The sequence below is a fragment of the Ruditapes philippinarum genome, unplaced genomic scaffold, assembly GCF_026571515.1.
Source record: "Ruditapes philippinarum isolate M1 unplaced genomic scaffold, ASM2657151v2 ctg582_1_1_1_1, whole genome shotgun sequence".
NCBI lineage: Eukaryota > Metazoa > Mollusca > Bivalvia > Venerida > Veneridae > Ruditapes > Ruditapes philippinarum.
The window spans coordinates 433,957-460,816 of record NW_026867385.1 but is presented as its reverse complement, the minus strand read 5'-3'; the positions used below and the strand labels follow the sequence as shown (position 1 = coordinate 460,816).

General features: G+C 32.7%; 1 protein-coding gene across 1 annotated transcript in view; it reads right to left on the bottom strand.

The window, feature by feature from the left end:
- Positions 1 to 3,510: 3,510 nt before the first annotated feature.
- The window catches only part of LOC132735928 (uncharacterized), a 35,405-nt gene continuing 12,055 nt past the window's right edge, over positions 3,511 to 26,860 (bottom strand). The window contains exons 4-19 of the mRNA XM_060722967.1: positions 25,565 to 25,710; positions 24,305 to 24,400; positions 23,711 to 23,833; positions 23,143 to 23,243; positions 22,369 to 22,441; positions 21,481 to 22,104; positions 21,089 to 21,289; positions 20,532 to 20,759; positions 19,360 to 19,547; positions 18,880 to 18,950; positions 17,720 to 17,994; positions 17,275 to 17,411; positions 16,498 to 16,559; positions 6,040 to 6,221; positions 5,471 to 5,652; positions 3,511 to 5,101 (exon numbers count right to left, since the gene is read on the bottom strand). Coding sequence (XP_060578950.1) covers positions 4,823 to 5,101; positions 5,471 to 5,652; positions 6,040 to 6,221; positions 16,498 to 16,559; positions 17,275 to 17,411; positions 17,720 to 17,994; positions 18,880 to 18,950; positions 19,360 to 19,547; positions 20,532 to 20,759; positions 21,089 to 21,289; positions 21,481 to 22,104; positions 22,369 to 22,441; positions 23,143 to 23,243; positions 23,711 to 23,833; positions 24,305 to 24,400; positions 25,565 to 25,710 — 2,968 coding nt within the window. The 3' untranslated portion in view covers positions 3,511 to 4,822. The remainder of the gene's footprint in view (positions 5,102 to 5,470; positions 5,653 to 6,039; positions 6,222 to 16,497; positions 16,560 to 17,274; positions 17,412 to 17,719; positions 17,995 to 18,879; positions 18,951 to 19,359; positions 19,548 to 20,531; positions 20,760 to 21,088; positions 21,290 to 21,480; positions 22,105 to 22,368; positions 22,442 to 23,142; positions 23,244 to 23,710; positions 23,834 to 24,304; positions 24,401 to 25,564; positions 25,711 to 26,860) is intronic.

The window sequence follows — 26,860 nt, the reverse complement described above, 5'->3', positions numbered from 1 at the left end:
CGCACACTGACAGACAGGAACACTTCTCACACACTGACACACAGGAATAGACAGGACACTTCTCACACATGAGAGACAAGACACTACTCACACATTGACACACAGGAAACGACTCACACACTGACAGACAGAACACTACTCACACTCTGACAGACAGGAAACGACTCACACTCTGACAGACAGAACACTACTCACACTCTGACAGACAGGACACTTCTCACACACTGACACACAGGAATAGACAGGACACTTATCACACATTGAGAGACATAGACTGACAGTCAGGAAACGTCTGACACAATAACACACAGGGACAGTAGTCTAACACCTACCAACAGAACAATACTCACACACTACACTACGCGACACACTTGACGCTTCAGACACACGGTAAAAGACTATCACAATAACATACACAGCATAGAACGCACACACAAAACTGTACTTACACACTGTAAACTATTTAAACACAGACATACTAATAACACACATTGATACATATGGCACAACTGATACACAGTAAACGACTGACACAATACACACAGTACACGACTCACATAATGACACACACAGCATACGACTGACACACATAGCACTCCTCAAACATAAGAAATGACACGCACCAACACACAGGACACAACTCAAACAATAACATACAGACACCCAAAGCACGCATGGCACCCCACAAAAAACGTACACACAAACACATAGGGTGCTACTGCAAATTTATGCAAATGACTATTTTAACAAACGAGGTTCTATGAAGCACTATGAAAATAGAAGGTGACTATGACAGAATTTGATATAGTATCGACATTTGTTCTTCTATGAAAATTAACACTCTTTATTTTGAAGAAATACAGCGTTTTCATTGGATGAAAAATAAAGTTGGACACTAATTCCAAGAGATGCATGTTTTGTAACTTAAGGCAGTTAACCATTTTCTATATTTCAAACACAGTGAGACATTTGTCAATTCACACATCACTCATGCAATAGTTCCTTTATCAGGTATGCATGTATAACCCATGTATTAACACAAAATAGACAATTGTCCTCTACCTATTGTCCATATCACCTTATTTTCAGCAGAATTCAACAGTTTTACATGAAAGTAGTAAAATTTTGCATAGATATGCGAAGTACATGCACACGTCCTGCCCAGGAATGACTTGTTCGGTCAATTGTCGATCGTTTCTAGATTTATTTATTGAATCACATCCTTTATTCCAAAGTTTCACTATAGGACGATTACAGAATGCACAGCCATCCGTCTCAGTCTGGAAAAAACAATATGTTATTGGCTTATTGCTTTTTACATGATAGTAAATGAAAAGAAGAGTGATCAACGTGAAAAATGCAAACAAATAGGAATATGATTTTTGTGGAAATTTCTCAGCATAAATTGAAGCTACAGTGGTAATTCATACTCGTAGCTGTGTGACTGATTAGTTCGTAAAATGTACAATTAAAGCAGCATGCCCAGAAACATGCTAAATTTTCATGAAAATTTTGAAAAGGTATCAAAATGTAAAACATTGTTAAGTTCACTTACAAAGTGATCTACACAGTGCAATTAGCAATGCAAATGCATGCTATTTACCAGATGTCAAAATATGCAAATTAGCCCTTATTGCGTAATTAACGCAGTAGAGATATTGGGACAAAAACAGCAGAAATCAGTCATTATTCACATGTAAATTATTACTTAAATGTGTTAATTTACTTTTCTTATAATTTTGGAACATTTTTTTCAACTTTGACCTAAAAAATATATATATGTGCTCAGCTGGAGACATGAAATCACAATTAACTATTTACTTTATAACAAAATATGACAATGCTGTATTTATCCTGCAGATGTGATTTTTACAAAAAAGTTTCTTTAGTATTAGAACAATTTAGTGCTCAATGCATGTGATATGCGTAGGTTTATTTAGAATAAAGTATCGTTTATTTTAATAGAAATTCAGTCTTGACAACAGACTTCAAAACAAAATGTGCATACAGAAAGTGCACTAAAACAGATTTACCTTATCATTTTATAAAAATAAACATATATGTGACTTACCCAAGTTGAAATCCCGATGAATCATCGATGAATCGTGTTGTGAGTGTCTATAGGGAACTTTTGTTTAGATTTTCAAACATAAGCCGCCATTAACTTTATGACGTCATTTTACCTCAAACTCCGATTAGTACTGACTATGGCACGCCATGGACGTCCTAAGAAATCACAACTTTTTTAAGTTTTTAAAACCAATTTTATTTTGTTTTGCCAATGAGTGCAACGTGCAACTTTTTTGTATTGGACATTCAGACAATATACTTTTGTGTGGTATAACAAAAGATTTTGTTGCAGTTAGTCCGAGTGGATGCTTTTCTTGTACTGGACTATACGCTGATAGGCCTTTCTTGTGGTTCTTATCGCAAGTAAACCGACGGTGATAGCCTCAAGGAACGCAGTAAAGCTCACAGAACTAACAGTGAAAGGCCTTTTAGAGCTTTCTTATCACTTGCGAACCCCGAGGAATGAAGTTAAGCTCACACAACCTACGGTGATAGGCCTTTCCTAGGGTTCTTATCGCAAGTTAACCCGAAGTGGTAGCCTTAGATTACGCAGTAATGTAAAGTTCACACAAACCAGGGTCATAGGTCTTAAGGGGTGTGTATCACAAGTTAAGTCACGGTGATAGCCTCATTGAACGCATAAAAGCTCACAAAACCCATCGTTATAGACTTTTACAGGTTTCTCTTCGCAAGTTAACCCCGGGAAAGCAGTAAAGTTCACATAACCATCGTTTAACGGCCTATCAGTGGGTTCTTATGGCAAGTTAACACAAGTTGATATCCTCTAGAACGCTGTAATCTCAAACAACCGACAGTCATAGACCTTTTAGAGGGTTCTTATTGCAAGTTATTTGCATTTGTTTTTACACAGCGTTTGAAATGTTTCATTGTTTTAACCTGTGAAAATACTGTTAAACAATTTCTTTTTTTTGAATTATTGATTTAGCAATTTGACATTATGATGACTTTGTTGTTTTTTTTTTTTTTAATTTTCGATTTACAACTAGTTTATCAAGTCATTTAATATACCATTTTTTGTTTCTTCTTCGATTTTCGCTTGCATTTTTTGAAAAACGATGTTAGCAATTTTAATCTTTATAATAACTTCTGGCTGCTTCACTGTCAACTTCACAGCAGAACATAAAAGATTTTGAAAAGTCAAGCCATGATAACATCTGTCAGGGTTTATATGACTTAAAATGAGTGATATAAGAGTGGTTACGTACGTAATTCTTTCAGAATTAAACAAACCTCTCACGTATGTAATGTTTTTGGAATCAAACATTTTATTTTTTCGCCGATTTATCAGATACAGAATTATTTTGCATATTGGTTCACTGTTTTTCAATACATTCCTTTGTTAAATTATATTTGTGCTCAGCATTATAAAAAAAGAAACACAAAACATGTACATAATATAAGGGAAAAAACAAGATTGCACTGAGTATATGTTTATTGTAATATCACATAATTATGCCAATGAACACTTTTACTCGTTATAAAGTAATGTGAATGTGTAGATGAACAAAGCAAATGTATTAAAAACAGATTGCTGAAATATAAGCTCAAAAGACATTGAATTACCGGCACAGCCGTTTTAGAGAAAGTAGCTTTAGATGTGACTAATTGTATTGGCTTACAGTCAAGTAACCAGTTCCGGTACAGGGCTAGTTCCTGTTTCTTCAATGCCGTTTTCATTGATCATCTCTGACATTTATTTTTTTGTTGTTGATATTATAATGCAATGTGTGTCTAACCATCTGTTGGCATCTCCTTTTCTTTTAAATTGCCGGTTTTCTAGAAAAACAACATTGAATAAGTAGGAACAGGTCCTTTGCCGAAACTGAACCACTGATGGTATTTGAAAATGTATTGAAAAACTGGAATTTACAGAAAATAAACGTTTACAAATACATGTAACTGTCAAACAATCAAACCACAGAAAGTTAATAGTATAGTTTACTATGAATTATTTTATGTGAGTATAATTATATTGAGAAATAAACCATTTAAGTCTAATCCATGATGGATGGACATTTAATCGTAAGGTTCTTGTAAATGGTAATTCTATAATACTTGTTATTCAAACAAGGAAATAAAAATTTAAATAAAACTTGTTAATGTCTAAAAAAATAAAATATAACAACCCAAAAACACAAATTGTGTATCTTGTTGATAAAAGAGATTCTTGATATGATTATGCATCTGATTATTTATCATAATAGTAAAAAAAACTGTACAGTGTCAAACAAAAGTAGCTGCATGTTATAATAAACAGTTGTTCAAAACAATAAGTTATAAATAAGTTGAAACATTTTTATAGAGTATAATTGCAATAATCGTTCATTCTATACTTGTTATGGCACTGTGACTTTCATTATGTTCTTTAAAAATCTTTAAAAATCTGGATAGATCGCAATCAACATGGAAATAACTGACTTAGCCAGCTGATGTGAATTTTATATGCAAATGTTTGTATAAAGACGTGAATGTTACATTTTTTAAAACACATGCTTACGTATAAACACATACGTTTACACATTAATATGTATATGTTTGCATATAAACGCGAATATTTACACGTAAATGCAAACATTTTTAAATATTAACGTGAAATAGAAATACAAAAATTTACATATCCACTCGAATGTTGACACGTAATGCAAAAATTTTACATATAAACGCAAATGTTTATACTAAAACGTGCGTGAATGTTTACTCGTAAACGTGAATGTTAACACATACATGACATTTACATGTATACATATTCAGAATATCTATCTCCCGCTTTTTCTAATTTGACATGTACAACTGGGTTGTTAGACTGCACATGGCTGTTGGAGTAGGCTGAAGCTGTGCTGCCAGACCTCACATAGTGCTGGTCACCCATTGCGTAGGTCTGGTTTGACATGGCTAGTTGATCTTTGAGTATCACTCCGTGGTTTGTAGTATCTGTTGGATAGTACACCATTTTTCCAGCTGGTTTAACATTAGCATTGGATTGCCAATTGTTATATGCTACGTTATTACTCTGAAATGAAAATACAATGTAAACGATGTACATAAAATCATCAGAAAACCAAGTATTTGGAGAATAATGCATATATTGTACGTGAAAAACAAAAAAGCAAAAGGCCATTATTCTGCAAAAATTATCACATTACAAAATCCTGATGAAGTACGAAAGGGCACTTGAAACTGGTTCTTCTATGGCAGTGTGGTCGATATCCCTAATGCCTTGATGGTGAAACGTTGGAGCTAACCAAGAACAGATGCTTAATGCCTAACTCCTGATTACATCTTTGAAAATTATGTCTTGAAATTCTTTGCTTAAATTCATGATAAAAAATGAAAAATCAAGATTTGAGGTGATATTAATTGCACGGAAAATACAACTTACGTAAAACTTATTTTTATCTTCTAAGGTTGACTCCTCCGCTAGGTGGCGCTTTGTAAATGTACCAATCACTAGCAGTACAAGGAAGAGAACTCCAGCAATTGTGATACCAATGATAATTTTACCAACAGTCCCGATAGCTTCTTCTTTCTCTTCTTCTTCAGGTAGGTCCATGGTATCTCCAACTGAAAGAAGATCCGGAAAAAATATAACTTATTCTGAAAAAAAATTTCTTTAAGGAATAATCGTAATAATTGTAGCCCGTTTTAGAAAAAAACATGTCAGTTCGGTAAAAAATGATAATTATCATTTATTTTTTTTTTCAGCTTGTGAAACATGTATTTATCTTTTTTTAAATAAAATATGTGCCGGTATAATATATGTGACGTTTTGCTGTAAAAGTGTGCTTTTATTCTTACTCGCACAAATGTATATAACCGTGTATTATGTTCTGCCTGTTAATGAACGTGATATAATACAAACCTTTTGAAAATAAGGTTATATTTTTTTAATTTGAAGCTGTTTTGAAAGTAATGTTACTCATTATAAAAGCAGAACAATAGCAGCCTTACGTTTTTTCGGATCCCTGACCGCGTAATATGTCGGGCTGAACACGTAACCCCCGCCTTGACCCTCTTTTACAAAGTCCTTAACAATATCTGTGACGTCATTTTTCAATGTTTCTTCGATAGCGGCCTCGGTAGCTCCAGAACGGCTGACGTCAACTGCTGCGTCACAATAAACGCTGCCTTGTCTAAAAATATAAATAAATAATTGTAAACATGGTAATTTCTTTGTGAGTTTAAATTTTAAATTATCTTTAACTTTAAATTAATATTGACAAAACAAGTTAAACTCAATGCTACATTTTTGTTTTTATCAAAAATACATGTTGACGTGACGTCATTTGTGTTATACAGACATAGCTTTATAAAGACATCTTAAATGTTAGCGTGACGCTTTAGGCTCGACAACGAAAACGGATTCTTTTTCATTTTAAACAGTCTTTATTTTGGGTTTTGTAAATAGAGTATTATATATTACTAAATTTAATGAACTCGTTGAATAAAGTAAGTCCTAATATTCGCCAGAGGCCCGCATAATATAATTTTATTCAACTCGTTCAATAAATTCTGTACTGAATCTAATTTCCTTTAATATCCATCTGTGAGTTTTCAACAACATTAATTAAAGTATCAACATTAATATTAGTACTTATACACCATAAGTGATATTGTTATCAGAGCTTATTATCGTAATTATGAAAAGTGTTCACTATAGGTACGGAATAGTCTAACCCGGTACAAGTATGTTCTAAACCTAATAAAAAAATAATGGAAATGTGTTTGTAATATATCAAGTCTTATTTAAGAAGAAAATCTGTCATATACCAATTTAAGAAGCACATAAACTCGTTCATTTATTTACGAAAAAAGTTAACACGATTAAAGTTATAATGCAATCTCAATTTTTTACTTTTTAAGCTAAATTATTTTACGGTGAAAAAAAAACTAGATCTATTTAATTTACTGGTTAACGAAATTGTTAGGGGTATATAAAACGAACAACTTTACAGTAAAAAAAAACAACAAAAAAAAACAACAACAAACAAGCAATTATCATAGTATTGCAAGCAATCCATAAGTCCCCTACCGGTAAGAGCCCCAGCAACATTCTGAAGGGCCATTGGCCATTCACTTATGTTTCTATTTTAAGTAAATTTGTTGAAATGAAAAAGGCCATCCTAGAAAGTGTGGAGCAAAGAGTTGGGGTTCTAGAGGGAGAAATTCATGAGTTGGCAGTACAAAATGATAAATTACACAATGAATTAAAGGGAAAAACAAAAGAAATAAATCTTTTAAAAGAAAATGCAACTGACTGTGCTAAACTTAAAGAAAAAATAGTCAATCAAAACTCAGAAATGCAAGCCCTGAAAGAAAATAACCAAACAATGAGAGATAGACTTAACAGAGAAATTAATTACAATGAAGGGGCGCAAAACGACGCAGAACAATACAGTAGAATGAACAATATTCGTTTATATGGCCTCAAAGACGACGATCCCAAACAGACATCGAGCATGACAGCTGAACTGGTAGTTACTGAATTGAATAATCAGCTGAAAATCAACCTCACAATGAATGATATCAGTATCGCTCACAGACTGGGCCGATATCTACCGGGTAGAACCAGACCAACAATAGTGCAGATTGTTAGCAGGGAAGTAAAGGGAACAGTTATGAAAAATGTGAAGGAATGTCGATAAGTCATGACTTAACCAGGCTTAATCAACAAGTTTTACAGTCTATTAGACTCAAGGATATAGATAAAGAAGTAGACGATGTTTGGTATTTCAACAACGGAAAAATCTTCGTCAGTAAAAGGGCTCCAGGAAAAAACGGCAAACTTGAGAACCGAACTTTCCAAATCAAACAACGTGACTTTGCGTACTGGTTTACGGAAAGATTGGCCGGAGAAACGTAAGATAGAACAGGAAAGCAGGTACGGCAGACAAAGTGACAATGTCCATGACTATAAACAATAAAAAATGTACAATTATAAGATAATGAATTTCAGCTGTAAATGACTATTACACTTTTTAGATGACGAAATATGTTTATGTTATATGCTGTGTTTTTGTATTTAAAATTGACTTTAAAATTATGATTTAAAAGTTAATAAGTAAAAAAATATAACATGAATACTATGTAGTAAAGATATCGCATATTTAAAATCATGAGTACACGTGTACTATATCAAATATGTTTAATGAGAATCTTATGTAAATAAAAACTTTAACAATATATCATAATATTGAACTCATTGACTGTTTTATGTATCCGGATATCTATCAGTCTTAACTTTCAAAATATGTTCTATTTTTTATAAAACGATAACATAATTATGAAGCAGACGACAAATTTATATGCAGACGACATTTTTGCGATAGTATTTTTTAATGTTAAAAATCTTAAAAGAAATATCATTTTGATATTAAGAATTCAAGAATCACTGTTCATGTTTTGTACACTGTAGTTCAAAATGTTGTTGTTGTTTTTGTTTTTTTCCTTGTTAGAATTACAATGAATCATTTAATTATACACTATATAGATCTACGTTGAAGTTGAAATTTTTTCCCTCGCTGCACGCAGAATTGTATATGCGTTTGCTATGATGTTTACATGTTCTATATTTGACCATGATTATTTGTATGTAGATTTTTGGTACTGATTCCCCATGTGCATAAAAAACTCATCAGTTAATTAGTTAAAATAAAATATCTTTACCTTTAAAGTCTGTGTCGATAATGAGCCTATATATATTTACTTAAAGGCACATTGTGCCTCAGAAAATTAGAAACATTTATGTAGCATAATGGGCCTTAAAAAAAAACATGGATTCGCACTGGGGTATAATTACTTCCCCTTGACTGATATATTTTTTTTCATACATGCTGTTATAAGAATAATGAAAACAGTAAAAATAACAATGAACTTTAAATGGCAGAAATAAAATTCAGGTTATCCCGTTGTGTAATTATGTACATGGAAGTCTTGTAAGAACTTTGCATATTTTTTTTCGTTTGTTGTTGATGTTGTTTTCCTTTTTGAGTATTCTTTTGTGTGTCTTTTTTGTCATTGGTTAAAGTAATATTTGATACTGAGATACTATGTCATGAATTAATATTAAAATAGTGAATGTATCAAAGATATATTAAGATTATAAATTCTACTGAGTATTACATGAATTTAATATACCGCATCAAAAATCACATATTTTCGTTTCTGAGGTGACAATTGGTGTTTATATTGATAGCTGTCATTAATTTTTTGGCCCGTATTGCACAGTTTGTTAGTGGTAGAATAATTGCTTTATATATTCTTCCTAAACGTTTTCGTCTTTCGTTTTTTTTTGGTGCTTCGAAGAAGAAAAATAGTTGCATATATAGTGGTCACTGTAAACAATAAAATATCAATCAGGTAGTTTTATCATTATTCAAAGTATGCAATACATATTGTCTCATTTTGATAAAAAAACTTGTTTTTGTATTTAATATCTCCTATATGGTTCCTATTTTTGAATTCCAGGAAAAGATGAAATATTTGTTTGTAAATGCTATGTTACTTTTTTTTCACGTCCTTGTGTTGTTTGTTTTCTTGTACATGCCTGGCCAGGGCAATCAAAACGAAAAGTATTTTACATCTGTACTATTATATTTTACAAACGTTTTTTGTGATAATTGAAACTTACAGTGGGTGCCCTTTTTTAACGTGGTTTTATGGGAGGCCTTAAAATATTATCTCTAAACTGTAGAGGTTTTAAATGGTATATAAAAAGCGGAAAGAAGTATTTTCGTTTTCTAAAAGAAAATAAAAAAAGTCTGATATTTACTGTTTGCAAGACACTCACTTCACTTTAGACATGCAAAAATCTATATACGCTGAATGGAACTGTGAATGTTACTTTAGCTATGGAACGTCCAATTCAGAGCCGTGAAGCTATTTTATTCGGAAAAAATATTGAATACAAAATTAAGAACACAATTATTGATAAGAATGGAAACTACATTTTTTTAGATATGACCATTTATGATAAAAACCTAACACTTGTAAGCATTTATGGTCCAAGTTCTGATCAACCGCAATTTTTTATGAAGAAGTTTTAAATAACGTAAGAAAAATTAATAATGAATATTGTATAATTTTTGGGGGGAAATATAATTTGGGCATTGTTTCCGAAAATTTGACTTTTTACAATTAAAAAAAGGTTAAATAAAAAAAATGAAAGGAAATAACAAGGAAAAAAGTATATCCTGAGCACTGTCGGGTTGATTTTTTTAAGAGAATTTTTTCCCAAGTAAACGGCGATCACCTGCGACAAACCCGGGCCCAATTAAAACGGGCAAATTAAAAATTAAACTTTTTAAAATATCTAAGCTTGCAAAAATTTGAAAGGGGAAACCCTTTATTTAATTGAGGGGCCAATTTTAAATCAATAAACTCTATCATAACACTGAAATTGAAATTTGTTTGACTTTAAACATGGAAAAAGGGTCTTTGGAAACATAATAATTTCTTTTTTAAAAAGACCTAAAATATCTTGAAACAATAAATGGGGGGATAGATAAGGATAAAAATGCAATACCCCTCTAGGGGGTTTTAAATGTTGAAAATTTTAAAAAATTTTCCAGATAATCCGAAATTTTTTACAATAAATGACCACCCTTATTTTAGAAACTTTCTTTTTAAAAAAATTTTAGAGGGAAGTCAAAATTTAAAAGGTTATGAATAAATAACCAAAAAAAACACAAAAAGGGTCAATTTTAAAAGAAATAAGTTCTATTTGAAGCAATTTATCAATCAAAATTTTGTTTAGACTGCTTTTTACAAAGGAAAAATTTATCTCAGATAAAAAAAAGAACGACTTCAGGTTTCCCTTTAAGAGATAAAGGGGTAAATTACCCCATTGAAGGTAAAAAACCTACAAACATATTTTTGGAAATTTAGAAAAAATTAATTACTTTTCAAAAAAAATTTTATAGAGTTAAAAAATAAAAAGGGGAATTTTAATTGAAAACCGGGAAAGACATTTTAAAAAAAACAAAAAAGATATTATGAAGCTCTGTTCAAAAAAAGAGAATCTAATGAAATAATTGATTTTAATGATTTTACATATAGATCTAATATTAATAATAATAATAAACTCACAGATACAGAAAGCCAAAACTTAGAAGGTGAAATAACTTATCATGAGGCATCATTTGTTTTAAAAAACATGTCAAACAACAAAAGCCCCGGCTCATCTGGTTTTGGAGCCGATTTTTATAAAGTATTCTGGAAAAAAATGGGACATTTTATTGTAAGAGCTCTAAATGAAGCATATAATGTCAACCAGTTATCCATTACTCAAGCACGAGGAATGACTACATGTTTACCAAAGCAGAATAAATCTAAACCTTTTCTTAAGAATTGGAGGCCAATAACTTTGTTAAATACTATATATAAGATTGGATCTGGATGCATTGCAAACAGAATTAAAATATTTTTAAATAAACTTATTAGCAAAGATCAAACGGGTTTTATAAAAGGAAGATATATCGGAGAAAATGTTAGACTGATATATGATATTATGAACTATACAGAAGAAAATGATATTCCTGCATTACTTCTTTTGATTGACTTTGAAAAAGCATTCGATTCGCTATCTTGGGGTTTCGTACAGAATACCTTATCTTTTTTTTCAATTTTGGTGCATCAATTTAAAAAACGGTTAATATCTTTTATGAAAATGCAACATCAGCTGTTTGTCAATGTGGATTCTTATCCAAATTTATCAATGTACAGCGAGGCTGTTCGTCAAGGCGACCCTCTTTCATGTTATATATTTTATATTATGTGCAGAAGTTCTTTCCCTTAAGTTGAAAATCCGTAGAAAATATTAAAGGAATACGTATTTAACAGACTGAACATTTACTGTCACAAGTTTTGCTGATGATACCACTGTAAATGTTAGATGGAACAGCACAATCTTTAAATGCCACTCTTGATGTTTTATCAGTTTTTGTCTCAGATCTCGGGGCTCAGGGGTGAACTTTGAAAAGACAAAGGTTGTTTGGATAGGCATTAAAAAGTACAGCAGTGATAGCATAAAAAACTAGATGGAAACTGAATTGGAACGAAACTAGTTTCAAAATGCTTGGTATAACATTCCATGTGGATCTTGAAAAAATGGTAGATCTAACTTTAAAGAAAAAAATCCAATATCAGGAAAAATGATTAAACAATGGAATAGAAGAGCTTTGACTCCAATCGGTAAAATAACAGTAATAAAAACAATACTTATTTCACAACTAAACCATTTATTTATAATGTTGCCGAATCCTTCGGATAAATATATACAACAAATTAATGATACATTATAACTGCTTTTATTTTGGAATGGAGCTTCAAAAATTAAATAAAAATGTGTTAGTTAAAGATTACATGGAAAAGGGGGTTTTAAGAATGGTAAATATAATGCTTTTATGAATGCGTTAAAACTTACATGGATAAGAAGAATTTATTTCAAGTGATGGTTGTTGGATAAGTATTTTAACCCACAGGGTATCGATGTACAAAAATTAGTCACGTGTGGAAAGCATTATGTCGAGAAAATGTCAAAAAAATCTATTAAAAATGAATTTCTGGAAACACACTTTAAAAGTGCATTTTCATTGTTTATTGAGCATCAGAAATTTGATAAAGAAGACATATTTGTAACTTACCTTTATTTTACAATCAGAAACTCATTTACTATTGGCAATAAAAGTATTTTTTGGAAATCTTGGTATGATTAGGGGAATTCGTTGTGTTTATGATATCTTACAAGAGCAATGGCCAGTTTTATACCACCAGAAGAATTAGGCAAAATCTACAATATAAATATCAATCATCTTTTATATTTAGGAATTAAAAAAGCAGTTAACAAACTTTTTCAAAAATGTCTGCTTCAACCCTTTAACTTTTAAGAGAGAAAAATTGCCAAACAATTCCAATACACATTAAAGGATAATTAAAGACCAAAAAAGGCTCAAAAATATATGTATGATTCGCTTATGTCAAATTTCAGCAAGCCCGTTTGTCAGGTCAAATGGTCAACAAAAAACTATGCCTTCCAAATGATGATGAATACTGGAAGAATATATATTAATTTACCATTCAAATTGACAAAAGATACTTATTTACAATGGTTCCAAGTAAGACTTATCCATAGGATTTTGGGTACAAATAATCTTTTGTTCAAAATGAAATATATTAACAGTCCCTTATGTAGCCTTGTAATCTTCATGATGAAACTATAGAACATATCTTTTGGGAATGCATTCACAGCAATAAATTAATACACGAAATTTGTATAGATAAACTAAACATGCCAAACTTGAATAAAGAAACTATGCTTTTGGTTACACTAAAGGAAACAATACAATAAATATTGTAAACAATTTAGTTATTTTATATGTCAAAATGTTTATATTTTAAATGTAAAACTAATAAAACAATGCTATCTTTTGCTGGTGCTATATAAAGTATATTTCATATGTTTTTAAAGGTAAATGAAGAAAAAGCTATCCAATGTGGAAATCTTGACCAATTTAAAAAAGACTGGCATGCTATTTTAAATATATGTCATTAATCATAATATAATAGAGACCATCCAAATTTTTTGTTCCAATCTGATTATGATTAATGTGAATCATCAAAATACTTGTTCGTATGTTGATGTTAGGAGCGACCTTTGTCTTTTCAGTTTTCATACCTAGCTTTTGTTTTTGAGCATACATGGAAGAATAATTATATTCATGTTTGTAGTATTTTTTGAACGTGCCCTGGCCGCAAAGTATTTGTCTTTGATGTTTTGTTGATGTTATATTTGTTGTTTTCTTTTGTAAATAATCATCTTTTTCGTATGTCTATTTATTCTATTGTCAAGCCTCCTAGCTAAACCCCATTAGTATCATTAGTTTTGTGTATTACTCATAAATATAGAAAAAAGTAATTATGTTTTTGTTTAAGGCATAATGTAGATTTAGTAATATTTTTCTATGTCTTGAACTTATAACCTCCTTTACATATTCAATTTTTCAAAAAAAAGTTTTGCCGTAAATATAAGCTATGCCAAAAAGCATCAGCAAACTTTATGCGCCGCCACGGGAGGTACGGGTTTTAGCCGTTCGTAAAAACGGCTGAACGGATAATAGCCCTACATAAAATCGTCTTAAACCAGTTAGCAATTACTAAGAAGCGTAGAAAGAGGAAGCAAAAATTTTTAAAGAAAGTAATTTGATATTTAGTAATTTTATATAGCTAATTTTACGGACATTTGTGGATATCATAGTACACAAAACTTAATCTGGAAAGTACCAGGTTGAATATATTTGTTTCTTTGGTGTTAATACTATGTTAACTTTTCATGTTTTAAAACATTATTGTAAGACTGTTAAGGGATGGACCTCCGACCCTTAAATAGTCATGCGACGGAGGCAATAAATGGGGTCACCTTTGGGGCCTGAAAAAAAAAAAAAAAAAAAGTTCTTAAAAAGTGATCACAGGAAACAGTTTTTATGTACAGACAGACAGACGGACTGAAGGGCACTCTAAAGTTATTTTTTTAACATCCCTGTTATCAAAATATAACATTTTTAAAAGCAAAAATTTTAAAAAGGAGATAACTCTTGAAATAAAGATGCAAGATGTCATACATGATGTGAGTGTAACAAAGAACAATTAGTAATGAAGGTATGAATAATGAATGTTTATTTTGAATTTGAAGTAAATGAAAGTTAAAAGAACGAATAGGAAAAATTAAAAGTTTAAGGAGGAGATTTTTCTGGAAATATGGATGCTAGATTTATAAACCTTGTCATAATTATTATTATGATGTGGGAGTTTGAAGAAAATCCTATCATGATTGAAGAAGTTGGAGTAAAAATTACCAATTTCTCAAAGTTGAAGTTCAAAAGGGGCATAATTCTGGAAATAGTCTTGCTAGAGTATTGAACTTTCTCACAAAAGTTGAGTGATAATAAGAAACATTTATATGAAGATTGAAGTAGATAGATTCAGAAAAAAAAGAAGTTATTAAAAAAAAAATATTTTTTACGAAAATTTTAAGTTCAAGGGCGGTAATTCTGAGAAATTTTGTCCTAGAGTTGTAAACCTTGTCACATATGATGTGGTTGATGACTAGCAACTTATATTTAAAGTTTGAAGAAAATACCTTAAGAAATAAAGAACTTATAGTGAAAAAAAACTTAAAAACTAGAATCAGAAATCTTGAAATTCAGTATATTTGTTGCCATAGCAACCAGAATTTCCAACATAGGAAGATAAGAAAAGGATGTTAATAATTCCCATACTGCCATCTACCCATATGTCAAGTTTCATAAAAATATTTTCAGTACTTTTTGCATTATCGTGGGATCCAGGTTATGTGTAAAATTTGCCATATTTTCAGTCTATTTGTTGCCATAGCAACCAAAATTTTCAGCATAGGAAAAAAAGAAAAAGAAGTGCATAATCTCCATACTGCCATCTATCCATATATTAAGTTTCATAAAAATATTTTCAGTACTTTTTGCGTTATCGCGGGATCCAGGTTATGTGTAAAATTTGCCATATTTTCAGTCTATTTGTTGCAATAGCAACCAGAATTTTCAACATAGGAAGAAAAGAAAAAGACGTGCATAATCTCCATACTGCCATCTATCCATATATCAAGTTTCATTAAAATATTTTCAGTACTTTTTGCGTTATCGCGGGATCCAGTTTTGTGGACGGATGGACGGACAGACGGACGGACTGACGGACGGACGGACAGACAGACGAACAGACGGACGGAGGGTAAACCTAAAGTCCCCTCCGGTAAACCGGTAGGGGACTAAAAACGCAAAATGTAAGCGTATGAGCTATAGATTTGATAAAAGAATGACTTGGAATGGTAAAATTTCTCTGACTTCCGAACGCTCCTATGGTCGCTTTTAGATCTTTTTACCAGGAAATATGTTCAACGAGAAAAAAATCACTATTTTTATAACGAAATGGCTATGAATGTTGTTTAATGTAATGCCGAATAAATGCTATGATTCGCTGCCATGTAAACAAAACTGACAAATTTTATGAAGAACCCAAAATGAATGAAATGGAATGTAACTTCAAAGACATATATCAAAATTGGTTGAAATGGTATTGTTTCCAAAACGGTTTTATGGAAGCGTGACACGCATCTGCTCGCGGGAGGATGTTGTCGAAATTGTACGGAAATGTTAAATGGACACACTCGTGGATCATCTTCAGTAACGAGAATCCTTTATTGTACTATTTATATGTTTCAATGTTGGGGCCACTCCCAAACTTTAGACATAAATTTGGAATAAAAAAAACTTAAATACACTTATGGATACATTGATAGGAAAATGCAGTTTATAAATTATAATAGGTCAAAAACTTTAAATTCACTTCATTATAGAGGGTTACATTTCATGTCATATTTACCTGAACCTCAGGGCTATCACACCAAGGTAGCCACGCAGACGATTTTTAAACTTTGACTCAAACTGTGTATAAAAGAAAGAAAACAAGGTTATCCCTTTGAAAGATTCTATACTGACATTGAAGATTTTTACATCTTTTTGTTATTTTCATTTCTCTTGACATTTATCAATGAAATTTACATAAAGCAACGTGTAAACTATTTTTGACCTTGTTAAAATGTTGAATTAGATAATCTCTGTTCTCAAAAGAGGTTATATATAATCTTTGCAATGTCCACATTACTCTTTATTTACATTTAGGTATTTCTTTTGTGTATGTTAATACATTTTGGATCGTTTAATAAATACTGTCTCTGTAAGCCGTACCAGACATTACGTTAATAAAGACGTGGTGGCGAACGCATGCGCAGAACTAGAGGAGAATTGGAGGCGGTGTTCATGACCCACTAACACACCCCTGCACCTTGCCTGAGTATATGAAACCCCTATACGATTTGAATATCAACAAAAGATTTTTAAATTCACAGAAAACTGGTAAAAATCAGCGAACACTTGAACCTGTGACCTTTCTGGTAAAATTCTAAACCCCTTTTGTAATATGAATTACTAGTACCCCTTATCAAAATGTTGCAACACCCTTTGGTTAAAAAGCTTGGATCTGTGTTTGGATCGCTCAATATATTGTGTTGCTGTCATTGTGATAATATAGACAATTTCACCTTTGGGTTAATTTATTATCGTTGGTTTTATTGACAAAGTTTTATATACATGTACTCACAAACTCTATCATATCAGCAGCTAAAGCATCGAAAGGATCCGATGTAGTAACGCCATATGCTGGGTCCCAGTTCAGCAACAGTTTTATTGTAAATGGCACACGTCTCTTTAAATCTGTAATTACTGGAGGAGGGGTCACTATAATAGAAACAAAGTTACCCCTTTTTCTGCTTTTCAATGACAAATCTATACAACATAAGCAATATACATGTTTCAGCGAGATATGACAAAAGATGACAAGGGGTGTTGAAACTGAGTGAAATGCATAATTCCGTTTCCACTTCGTTTCATTGAAAGGTTTAGCGAAAAAACGAACGCAAATAAATAATACAGCTTTTAAAGTTATAGGTTTTCACCAAAAGTAAACAATATTTTAATAAGATTTTGTTTAAACTCACACTTTTACTAGCATCGGTGCACAAATTTCTAAAATGAGATTAACTTACCAGGGACGTCACAAGAAGTGAAACAATATGTGCGACCAGATGCAGTTTTCTGTGAATTATGTTTAGATTTAAAAGCGCCTTTTGAATCTACGGTGCCACCCCAGGCAAATAAAAAATAAGCGCAGTTTTCTCCGTCGAAATCAAAGTCTTGAGGGTCATTGGTTACTAGGGGACGGGTGAAGGTTGCCGTTGTTCTGCCGTCGACAACACTTCCTGATATGTTAACTAAATTCTGATTATCATCCAGTGCCGGTGGTATATAGTTACGGAGGTGCCTGAAAATATCAATTTAATATTATACATACATCTATGCCGATGTCAATGAAATTCATGGTTCCGTATTATCCTTGGCGACACGCTACAGTAGTGTGGTCGTTTAAATACATCCCCGTATACGAGAAGTTCCGTATTACCCTTGGCGACAAGCTATAATTTAAGCAGTGTGGTCGTTTAAATACATACCCGTATACGAGCAGTTCCGTATTATCCTTCGCGACAAGCTATAAGCAGTGTGCTCGTTTAAATGCATACCCGTATACGAGCAGTTCTGTAATATCCTTGGCGACACGCTACAGCAGTATGGTCGTTTAAATTCATCGTTCCGTATAAAACATACATTATACATGTACAATAACCCAAATTATAACCCCTTTTGTCTTTAAAAGTATAGCTACCAAACAAATACTCTTTAAAATGCGTTCCATTTTCATGAACTGCAGTCTTATTGTGATATTTTCACAAAATATGACACTAATTATTTAACTATTCATGTATCAGTGAAGAGCTCTTTCTAGCTAAAAAAAATTGCAACGACTATAACTGCATGAATAATGAAATTGATACAGACAGCTTAGCTTAATAAAGAAAATCAATCGGGTCACTTTCCGGCATTACAGCTGGAGCAATGCCTCATATATACATTATTTCAGACAGGATCGAATACAGGACCGAACATCCGAGTTAAATCTTCCCCGGTGACCTCAGTGAACTAGATTTAGATATACAAGTACGGCACTTCAAAGAATCAAATTCAACCTCCCTTACGAGATTCGAACCCTTAAATGTGACAAATGATTCCTGGACAATGACGTTCACAATTTGACTGCATACGACTGTACCATGCCATAGAATTTTCTATACTGGTTCGTGTTAAAACATACCTGTCAGTTACTGTCACCGGAAGCTCACCGTTCGTTGACCACGCTACGTAGGCATCTGCTCGGTCACTAAACTAAAAACACAATAATATATAAACTACTTTTGGTTCGTAGAAAAAATCGACTGACTTTACTCATGAAGAAATTTTAATAGCCGCCCAAATGTAACACATTTTGGTCGGTTCGTTTGGACAGAGCGTGTCAATGCAGGAGGTATTTCTTCATTTGCTATCATCGCATTAAGATGATGATATATCATAACTGAACATTTTAAGGTCAAAGGTTAAAATGGTCAAAGGAACTGTCCACATGGCAATTATAGAACCAACATTCAGACATTATGCTCCGTCGTAGAAACCGGAAGAAGAATAAATTACATTATTCTTAACAAACAAACAATATTGTGTATAGGTATAGGTAAAAATAATGTTCTTGATGCCGATGCATAGTTTTCAAAGATAAAAACAAGATTTAAACACATACCATTCTGCGTTCTGGATTTATTCCAATTGCCATCCATTGATTGCCTGAAATTTTCGCCGATATAGTGAAAGTAATTGATGCTGACATTTTGTTATACACCCACTTAGCAGTATATTCTCCCGACGGGGAAGTCCAACTTCCGTCACAGAAACTTCCGGTTGTAGGCGGTGTGGTTGTACTCGGAACATCTGCAGGAGTAATAAGAAGTATCTTTAAAAAGCGTACTCGGCCGAAATAAAACTGGTCAACTTGTATGTGTTATTTCTAATTTTTCGATACATATAGCATAAACATTTGGCGCAAACTAACCTTTAGATTTTATTTTAGAACTATCCTTAGAATTCTATTTTAGAATGGCAAGAACTATCCTTTATTTTATTATGGCCAATGAGATTCCCAGATTTCAGTTTGTAATTTAAAATAACCAATGATAATTCTTCTTATATTCAGTTCTCCCTGTAAATTTTACAGGAAGTCAAACTGATTAAGACGGCCGGCCGAAAAAATACCAGTTACATTATATGCTGAAGGCAATTAAACTGCTGCGTCATTTGTCTTGCTGACTTTCTAACATATGTTTATTCAGATTTGATATTCGTTATTTACTTGTTAAACCCACTGCATAGATATAACCTTATATATCTCAACAAGCAAACATTTATAGCATATTTAATCTCTAATGACTCTAATAATGACAGGTTGCGACGTTCATGTATTTAAGGCAATTCAAATGACAGCCACAGGGCGTCTACATTTGAAATACGGGTATATTGCGTTAATGTTTTCTATCGCAAAGTCAGTGACTTTTCTGACTTCATGATGATGACTTTGGGAAATGCCTCTCTGTAACGGATACTTTCATTGGGTGGCTTAAAATAGCCGTACGATCTGCCTGCAGAAGACAAACCAGAGCAATTGGCGCTAAGGTATACAAATAAGAACTTTAGGCGGATTGGATTCTTTGTTCCTTGTATCGGAAATAAAAGTAAACTGGGAATATTAAGGATTGCCTTATACTCGTATGGCAAGAATGAAATAATACACGTCCGGTTTGATAATGTATTTAATTAATTAAAGCTACCACCAAAGCCCTCACTTAAATATGATGAAAGATGTAGCTCAATGCCACTACCTATCGTTCATTCGATTACAAATGAAACTTTCAAACTTACCGAAGAAATTAAGCGTTAGCGACCCTCTATGGCCGTAAGAAGATCCTGTAATTTCTCTTCCATGATATTTCAGCTCATCGGTGTAATAATAATTTGGTATAGATGGTGAAGAAGACGAATGCTCCAGACCGGAACTTGGATTATGGTGAATATTTCCTGCTACTTGACCACGTGCCCAAATCACATGCATCGCGGCATCAGTTATGACATGATCCGTGACGTCAGAAGCTATATGTACAAATAAAATATCTGTTTTACAATTTCGGTCAGATTTAAGGAATTTTACTAAAAAAGTATTAATATTCTAAAACAAAGAAAGACTGGTTACTACCTACATTTATGTCAAGGTCTATCCAGTTGATGTAGGCCTTCAAAAATGATCTAAAATAATATTGCCGATGCATATGTTTTAGAAAGGTTTTGTGCCTACTTATCCATCTCGTAAACTTTAAGCCTTCATCTTAGCCAGGCTAAAATAAATATGCTTTAACCTAATATATTTAATCGAAATTCATTTAACATAAGTTTTGCCAAGAGGTCAATAGATTTTTACTAACTGTTCAGCTTCCGTCGGAAAAGTATCGTTGTCATTCCGTTAACTTCCTGCCCGACTGCTGCTGTCAAACTATCTTTGCCTCCATAGAAAGCGTCGAACCTTGGTGTCGATCTGTCTCGGGTATAATAATCACCAATTCTCGAGTAGCTCCCTTTAGCCGTGCCGATAATTATATCTGTACAATCCATAGCATGAAGTGTGCCTGACAAAACATTAATTTAACATTATCATTTTATTATTTTATTTTGATGAACGTATTCGTGATTTTATATTATCTTAATCTCAATCGTAATTATGTTATGTATGTATATGCAAGACAGAAAGAAACAGAAAAATGTTCCTATGAGATCTTTTAAAACATTCATACACTAAACGAAATAAAAATGTACTTACTTCCACCCCTTCCACATGTTCCACCACTTTCTCCTTCTCCCTCCCCTTCTCCTTCACCCTCCCCTTCGCCTTCTCCCTCCCCTTCCCCTTCACCCTCTCCTTCGCCCTCTCCCTCCCCTTCACCCTCTCCTTCCCCTTCACCCTCACCTTCTCCTTCACCCTCCCCTTCTCCTTCACCCTCTCCTTCGCCCTCCCCCTCCCCTTCACCCTCCCCTTCCCCTTCCCCCTCTCCTTCCCCTTCCCCCTCTCCTTCCCCTTCTCCTTCACCCTCTCCTTCTCCCTCTCCTTCCCCTTCGCCCTCTCCTTCCCCCTCTCCTTCACCCTCCCCTTCCCCTTCACCCTCCCCTTCCCCCTCCCCTTCCCCTTCACCCTCTCCTTCCCCTTCACCCTCCCCTTCACCCTCTCCTTCTCCTTCACCCTCCCCTTCACCCTCTCCTTCCCCTTCACCCTCTCCTTCACCCTCTCCTTCTCCTTCACCCTCCCCTTCACCCTCTCCTTCCCCTTCACCCTCTCCTTCACCCTCTCCTTCTCCTTCACCCTCCCCTTCACCCTCTCCTTCGCCCTCTCCATCCCCATCAGGAAGGTCATGTATTGCGGGGAAACGTCTGCATTGATAATTCAAGTCTACAACAAAAAAGTGTCACTTTTGTCATTCTACTATTTAATAATATCAAATAAACAGTTGCATTTGCACATTATCATTCAAAACTGATCTTACTTCGTAAAAGTGGATAAATTTCTAGAAAAAAAATGAAAAGGACAAGCTACAACATAATATTATTCACTTATTACAACATATTTATATTATGTTAACAAATGTAACAGTGAATTGATAAAATGTCATAAAAATCGATACCGGGTATATTATGGAAAAAAACAAGTACATACTTAGGCCTCTCCACCCAATGCCTACCCATGTATCGGTGACAACTTGTAGTACAACCTCAATTTCATTTAAACTCTGAAAGGAAATTAACATATATTGTAAATTTATTTTGAAGAATAATATATACATGCAACGTAAAAACTATAGATAGATTTAGCATGAAACTTTGCATTGTGAATTTTGCCAGACTAATAGGGAACGTAAGACCTGCGCAGACACGTGTATGTTGACGGAAAACATAATACACTTCTCATTCGCAGACATGTGAATTTTGCCAACGTAACTTAATACACTTCCCAAGCGCAGACATGTGCATTTTGCCAGTACAATGAGGAACGTAAGATTTAACACATTGCTCATGCGCAGACATGTTGCGACTGCGACCATTTGAAAGGTAAAACTTTCAAACCGAACAAAATATAAGCCGTGCTAAAAACACAAGTTGTTAACTAAGTGTAACTCCTGTTTTAAACATGTTGAGCACTTGACCATTTCCAACGTTATGAACTTTTATAAATATCTTTGACAACAATTTGTTTTGGTGATTTTTTTTTTATTAAAAACTTGGTCAGTAGTTCGACATCGTTCATTTTCAGAGATTTCTTAGATATTTCTACAAGGTAACTTGAGAATCCATTTTGAATATCTAAAAGTGCCAGTTAAGTCAATTTTCACAAGTATGATCAAGATATTGCATTTATTCAATTCAATTTGTCAAGAGAATAAATAATGTCAAATATAATCCATATTTTACTCAGCACATAAAAAAAACTTACCGGAAGAATTCTGTGGTAGATTTTGAAGTCTTCTGTACCAGCAATGGACGTCCGTACGTAGTCATTTGTGTTTATATTTGAAATTGACGTAATACTCGATTCTGGGAATATAAAAGAAAAAAACTTAAGTGAAACAAGAACTTGTATAACACACAAAGGCTAATGTTTGATTTTTTTTTTAATTTTATTTCCAGATACCAGAGCAATATAAGTTCTCCTTTAAACCTAACGGCAAAGAAAATGTGGTTTACAAAAATAATATAAAGTTACACGAGCAATTAGATTTATTGCAAATGTTGACAGTTTGGATAAACATTAACATTTTATGCATTATGCAAAAATGTAATTATAATGCAGAAATATATTTCAAATGTTTTTTATTTTTTATTTTTGTGACTCAAAATTGAAATGTAATCATCGAAAATAACATACGTTCATGCCTGTTATTGTTTATTTTATTATTATTTTATTATTATTATTATTATTATTATTATTATTATTATTATTATTATTATTATTATAAACTAATTAATTAATTTAGTAATTAGTTAATCAATTTAAAAATTACGTTTTTCGCATGATCTTCCAAAATAGCCTGCAGTACAGTAACACTGATTTTTAGGGTAATATGTTGAAACATTTTTCATACATTTTCCACCATTGCTGCAATCTGAATCCGCCTCGCATTCATCTGTAAAATAAAGAAGTCAAATTTTTGTATTTGGTTGACGGTCCAATATTGAATTTATTGGACTTGTATTATGCGAGCACCTGTCTACTTTAGTAATGAGGCTACACAAATATAATATTGTGTTTATTGTATACCAAACAAGAAAAACTTTTTCCTTTCATTTACTACGCTATATTTTTGTATCAAGCAAATGACGTCACGTCAACACATATGTACAACCGTGCAATTTTGTTTCAGAGAGTTGCAAAAGCGACGTGGGACTATGTGATAAAATCCAGATATAAGAATATAAAAGAAGAAAATTAACTTATAAATGCATGGTCAAAGTTAAATAAGTTGTTCAACGAAAACGTAGCTATATGATCAATTAGACATTCTGCTTAAAATAAAATGCACATTAGATAAATTAAACGATGAGGATGGATGGATGGATGAATATAACGTTCTTTATTCTTAATAAGAGTAACGTACCTTTGTATTGACACGCAGGTCCAGAGTACAGCCTATTACACGTGCATTGTCCATTGCTATAACTACCGTGATCAGAACATCTGTTGTAGTCCACCACTATAAAATAAAAACAAAACATATATACATGTATATAGAGAGGAAAGACATGTATATAGAGAGGAAAGAGAGAGGCCTTGCACAATGGTAACACTTATTAATTTAATATATATCACACACATACAAATGTAGTTTACAAAATAATTAACATGAAAATGAAGCACCAGCTCATCTACATAATGCATTTTTGGTCTATCAATAAGTTAGAGAATTCGGCAAGACCCGTTAATTTCCGTACCTCTTTCTTTAAAAAGCGCCTTAGTTGATCATAATGATTGTTCGTCATGGTTTTACAAACGCTTATTTTGATTCATATAACTTAAAGTCACGGAAAATGCCGGTCACAAGTCAAAGTCTATATGACAGATTTATGTTTTTGAAACTTGAACGCAACGAAAGAGATTTCCGAAACTAACGACATCGCTTCGATTCGATGCAACATACTAAATGGTTTCTATATAAGATGCGGCAAATCGAAATGAGGACCAGTTAGTAAAATATGTGTTGTGCACCAGAATTCTTTATATTCAAAGTCGATGTTTTTGTCCTGGCTTTTCTCCGGCATAATGTGCCGTGTTCGTCCAATCAATGTCTTTTATTTATATAATTAACTGATATTTATGATACATGTTTGAACATTTAAATACAAATGGTAGAAAAATAAAACCACAGTCATAAAAATCTAATCTTAGCGAACAATATCCATGCACTAGTGAGACCACCCCGCCACAGTTAAGACCATTTTTGACTAAGACTCTCTGATTGTTTTAAAACTGCATGCCTCCAGATGAGTCAGATATTTGAAGAAAATCGTACTTGAGAAAAATGAACATAGATTTCAAAAAAGGTAAATATATTTAAGATTCAAGTAATAATTCACTTGTTATGTGCAATCAATGACTGGTGTTGCAGAATTTAGAAACATATTTCTACTGCGTGACTAACGCGTTAGGGATGATTTGTAAATTCTGATCTCCTTTTGGTAATTTACATGAACTGTTAATGTCATTTGTAATTTGTAAATTACTTTCTGTGTTCAATTCACGATATTTAAATTTTGAAATACATTTGTCAAATTTTTCATGGAAATTGGCATGAATCTGGATGCTTGTTGCTTTAAAAAAGACCTTTTACTGAACAGTGCATATTATACCTATACCATACCAGTTTTAATGTTGATATCTGCGCATGAGTAGAAGTCGTATTTGCCATTATTACACGAGGTTGACCATTCTCCAGCTTGTCGTATAAGTTGTATACTACAGTTCATGCAGTCTAGGTTTGGTATTATTATATTATACGACAGTTTTCTGAAATTATGATTAACAAATATTTTTCACCGAGTGATAAAACACATAGTTTGAAATTTAAGAATTGTTTATCATAGTGTATTTTTCCTGAACCTATAGTTACTACATTGTACATGTAAACACCTACATGTATATTATAAGGTAATAAGGTAGAAGCTCTCCTCTCCCCCCCCCACGCCCCTCCCACCCCCTCCTGCAATAAACCCCGTGATTCTATATAGTCCTAAGTGATTTCATCAATAAGTATTATACTCATAATCCGATGTGTTATGGAAAGGGCCGAAGACTAACGCTTGATAATTCAGGTCATTGATCTTTAATAAGAACCAATACCAAAAATAAATTTTAATTCGGTGTTCACTGAACCACTTCATTTAGAGTTTTTGTGATTCAAATTTTATCGCCTGACTTTTGTGCAACTGGCGTTTGATAAAAAAAAGTTCAAACATTAATGGTATATGAACTTAATTCATTTCAATAAAAAAATATCATTGAATTGATGACCCAGGTATACCATTATGTGACTGAAGAGTAAGAACTTGGAGGTGAAAATTCGATAAAAGTATATCTCGGTAACGGAAACTACATGAGCAAAACGTTACATTAAAGCGTCATTCAGCTTTTATTTTTTGTTGCAAAAACAATTTTGTGTTGTTTTAAACTAAGTATTTCAGTAATTTTTATTTTGAAAATAGTGCATTATATCACTGTTTATAGGCTTTTTTTCAAAACAGCGTCCCCAGAGCTATTTATAGCTATTTAGTGAGGTTCGTTTCTAAAAAAAGGGTCTGCTTCACTACTTTAAATATAGAGATTAGAGGTATGGAGGGGTTTCCTTATTTTTCTATATATTTTATAGATGCCATTCTTCATCTTTACCTCAATTCTTTTGAATTGAAAATTAAATGAAACGATCTATGATCAAATAACATATCTAACCTTTATAAAAGCTGTTTATAAAAACGGCCCCTTTAAGATAAAATGAAATGTTTTTATCCGCAAATGTATATACAATACATGTCTAAGTAAAAATTTATTGGATTATGGCATTTTACAACATTAGAACATCAGAGTATTGCTTTAGAAAGACAACAAAGTAAGAGTGTATGCAATATCACCTTCGTATATTTTTTTCAAAGAAATAATCTGG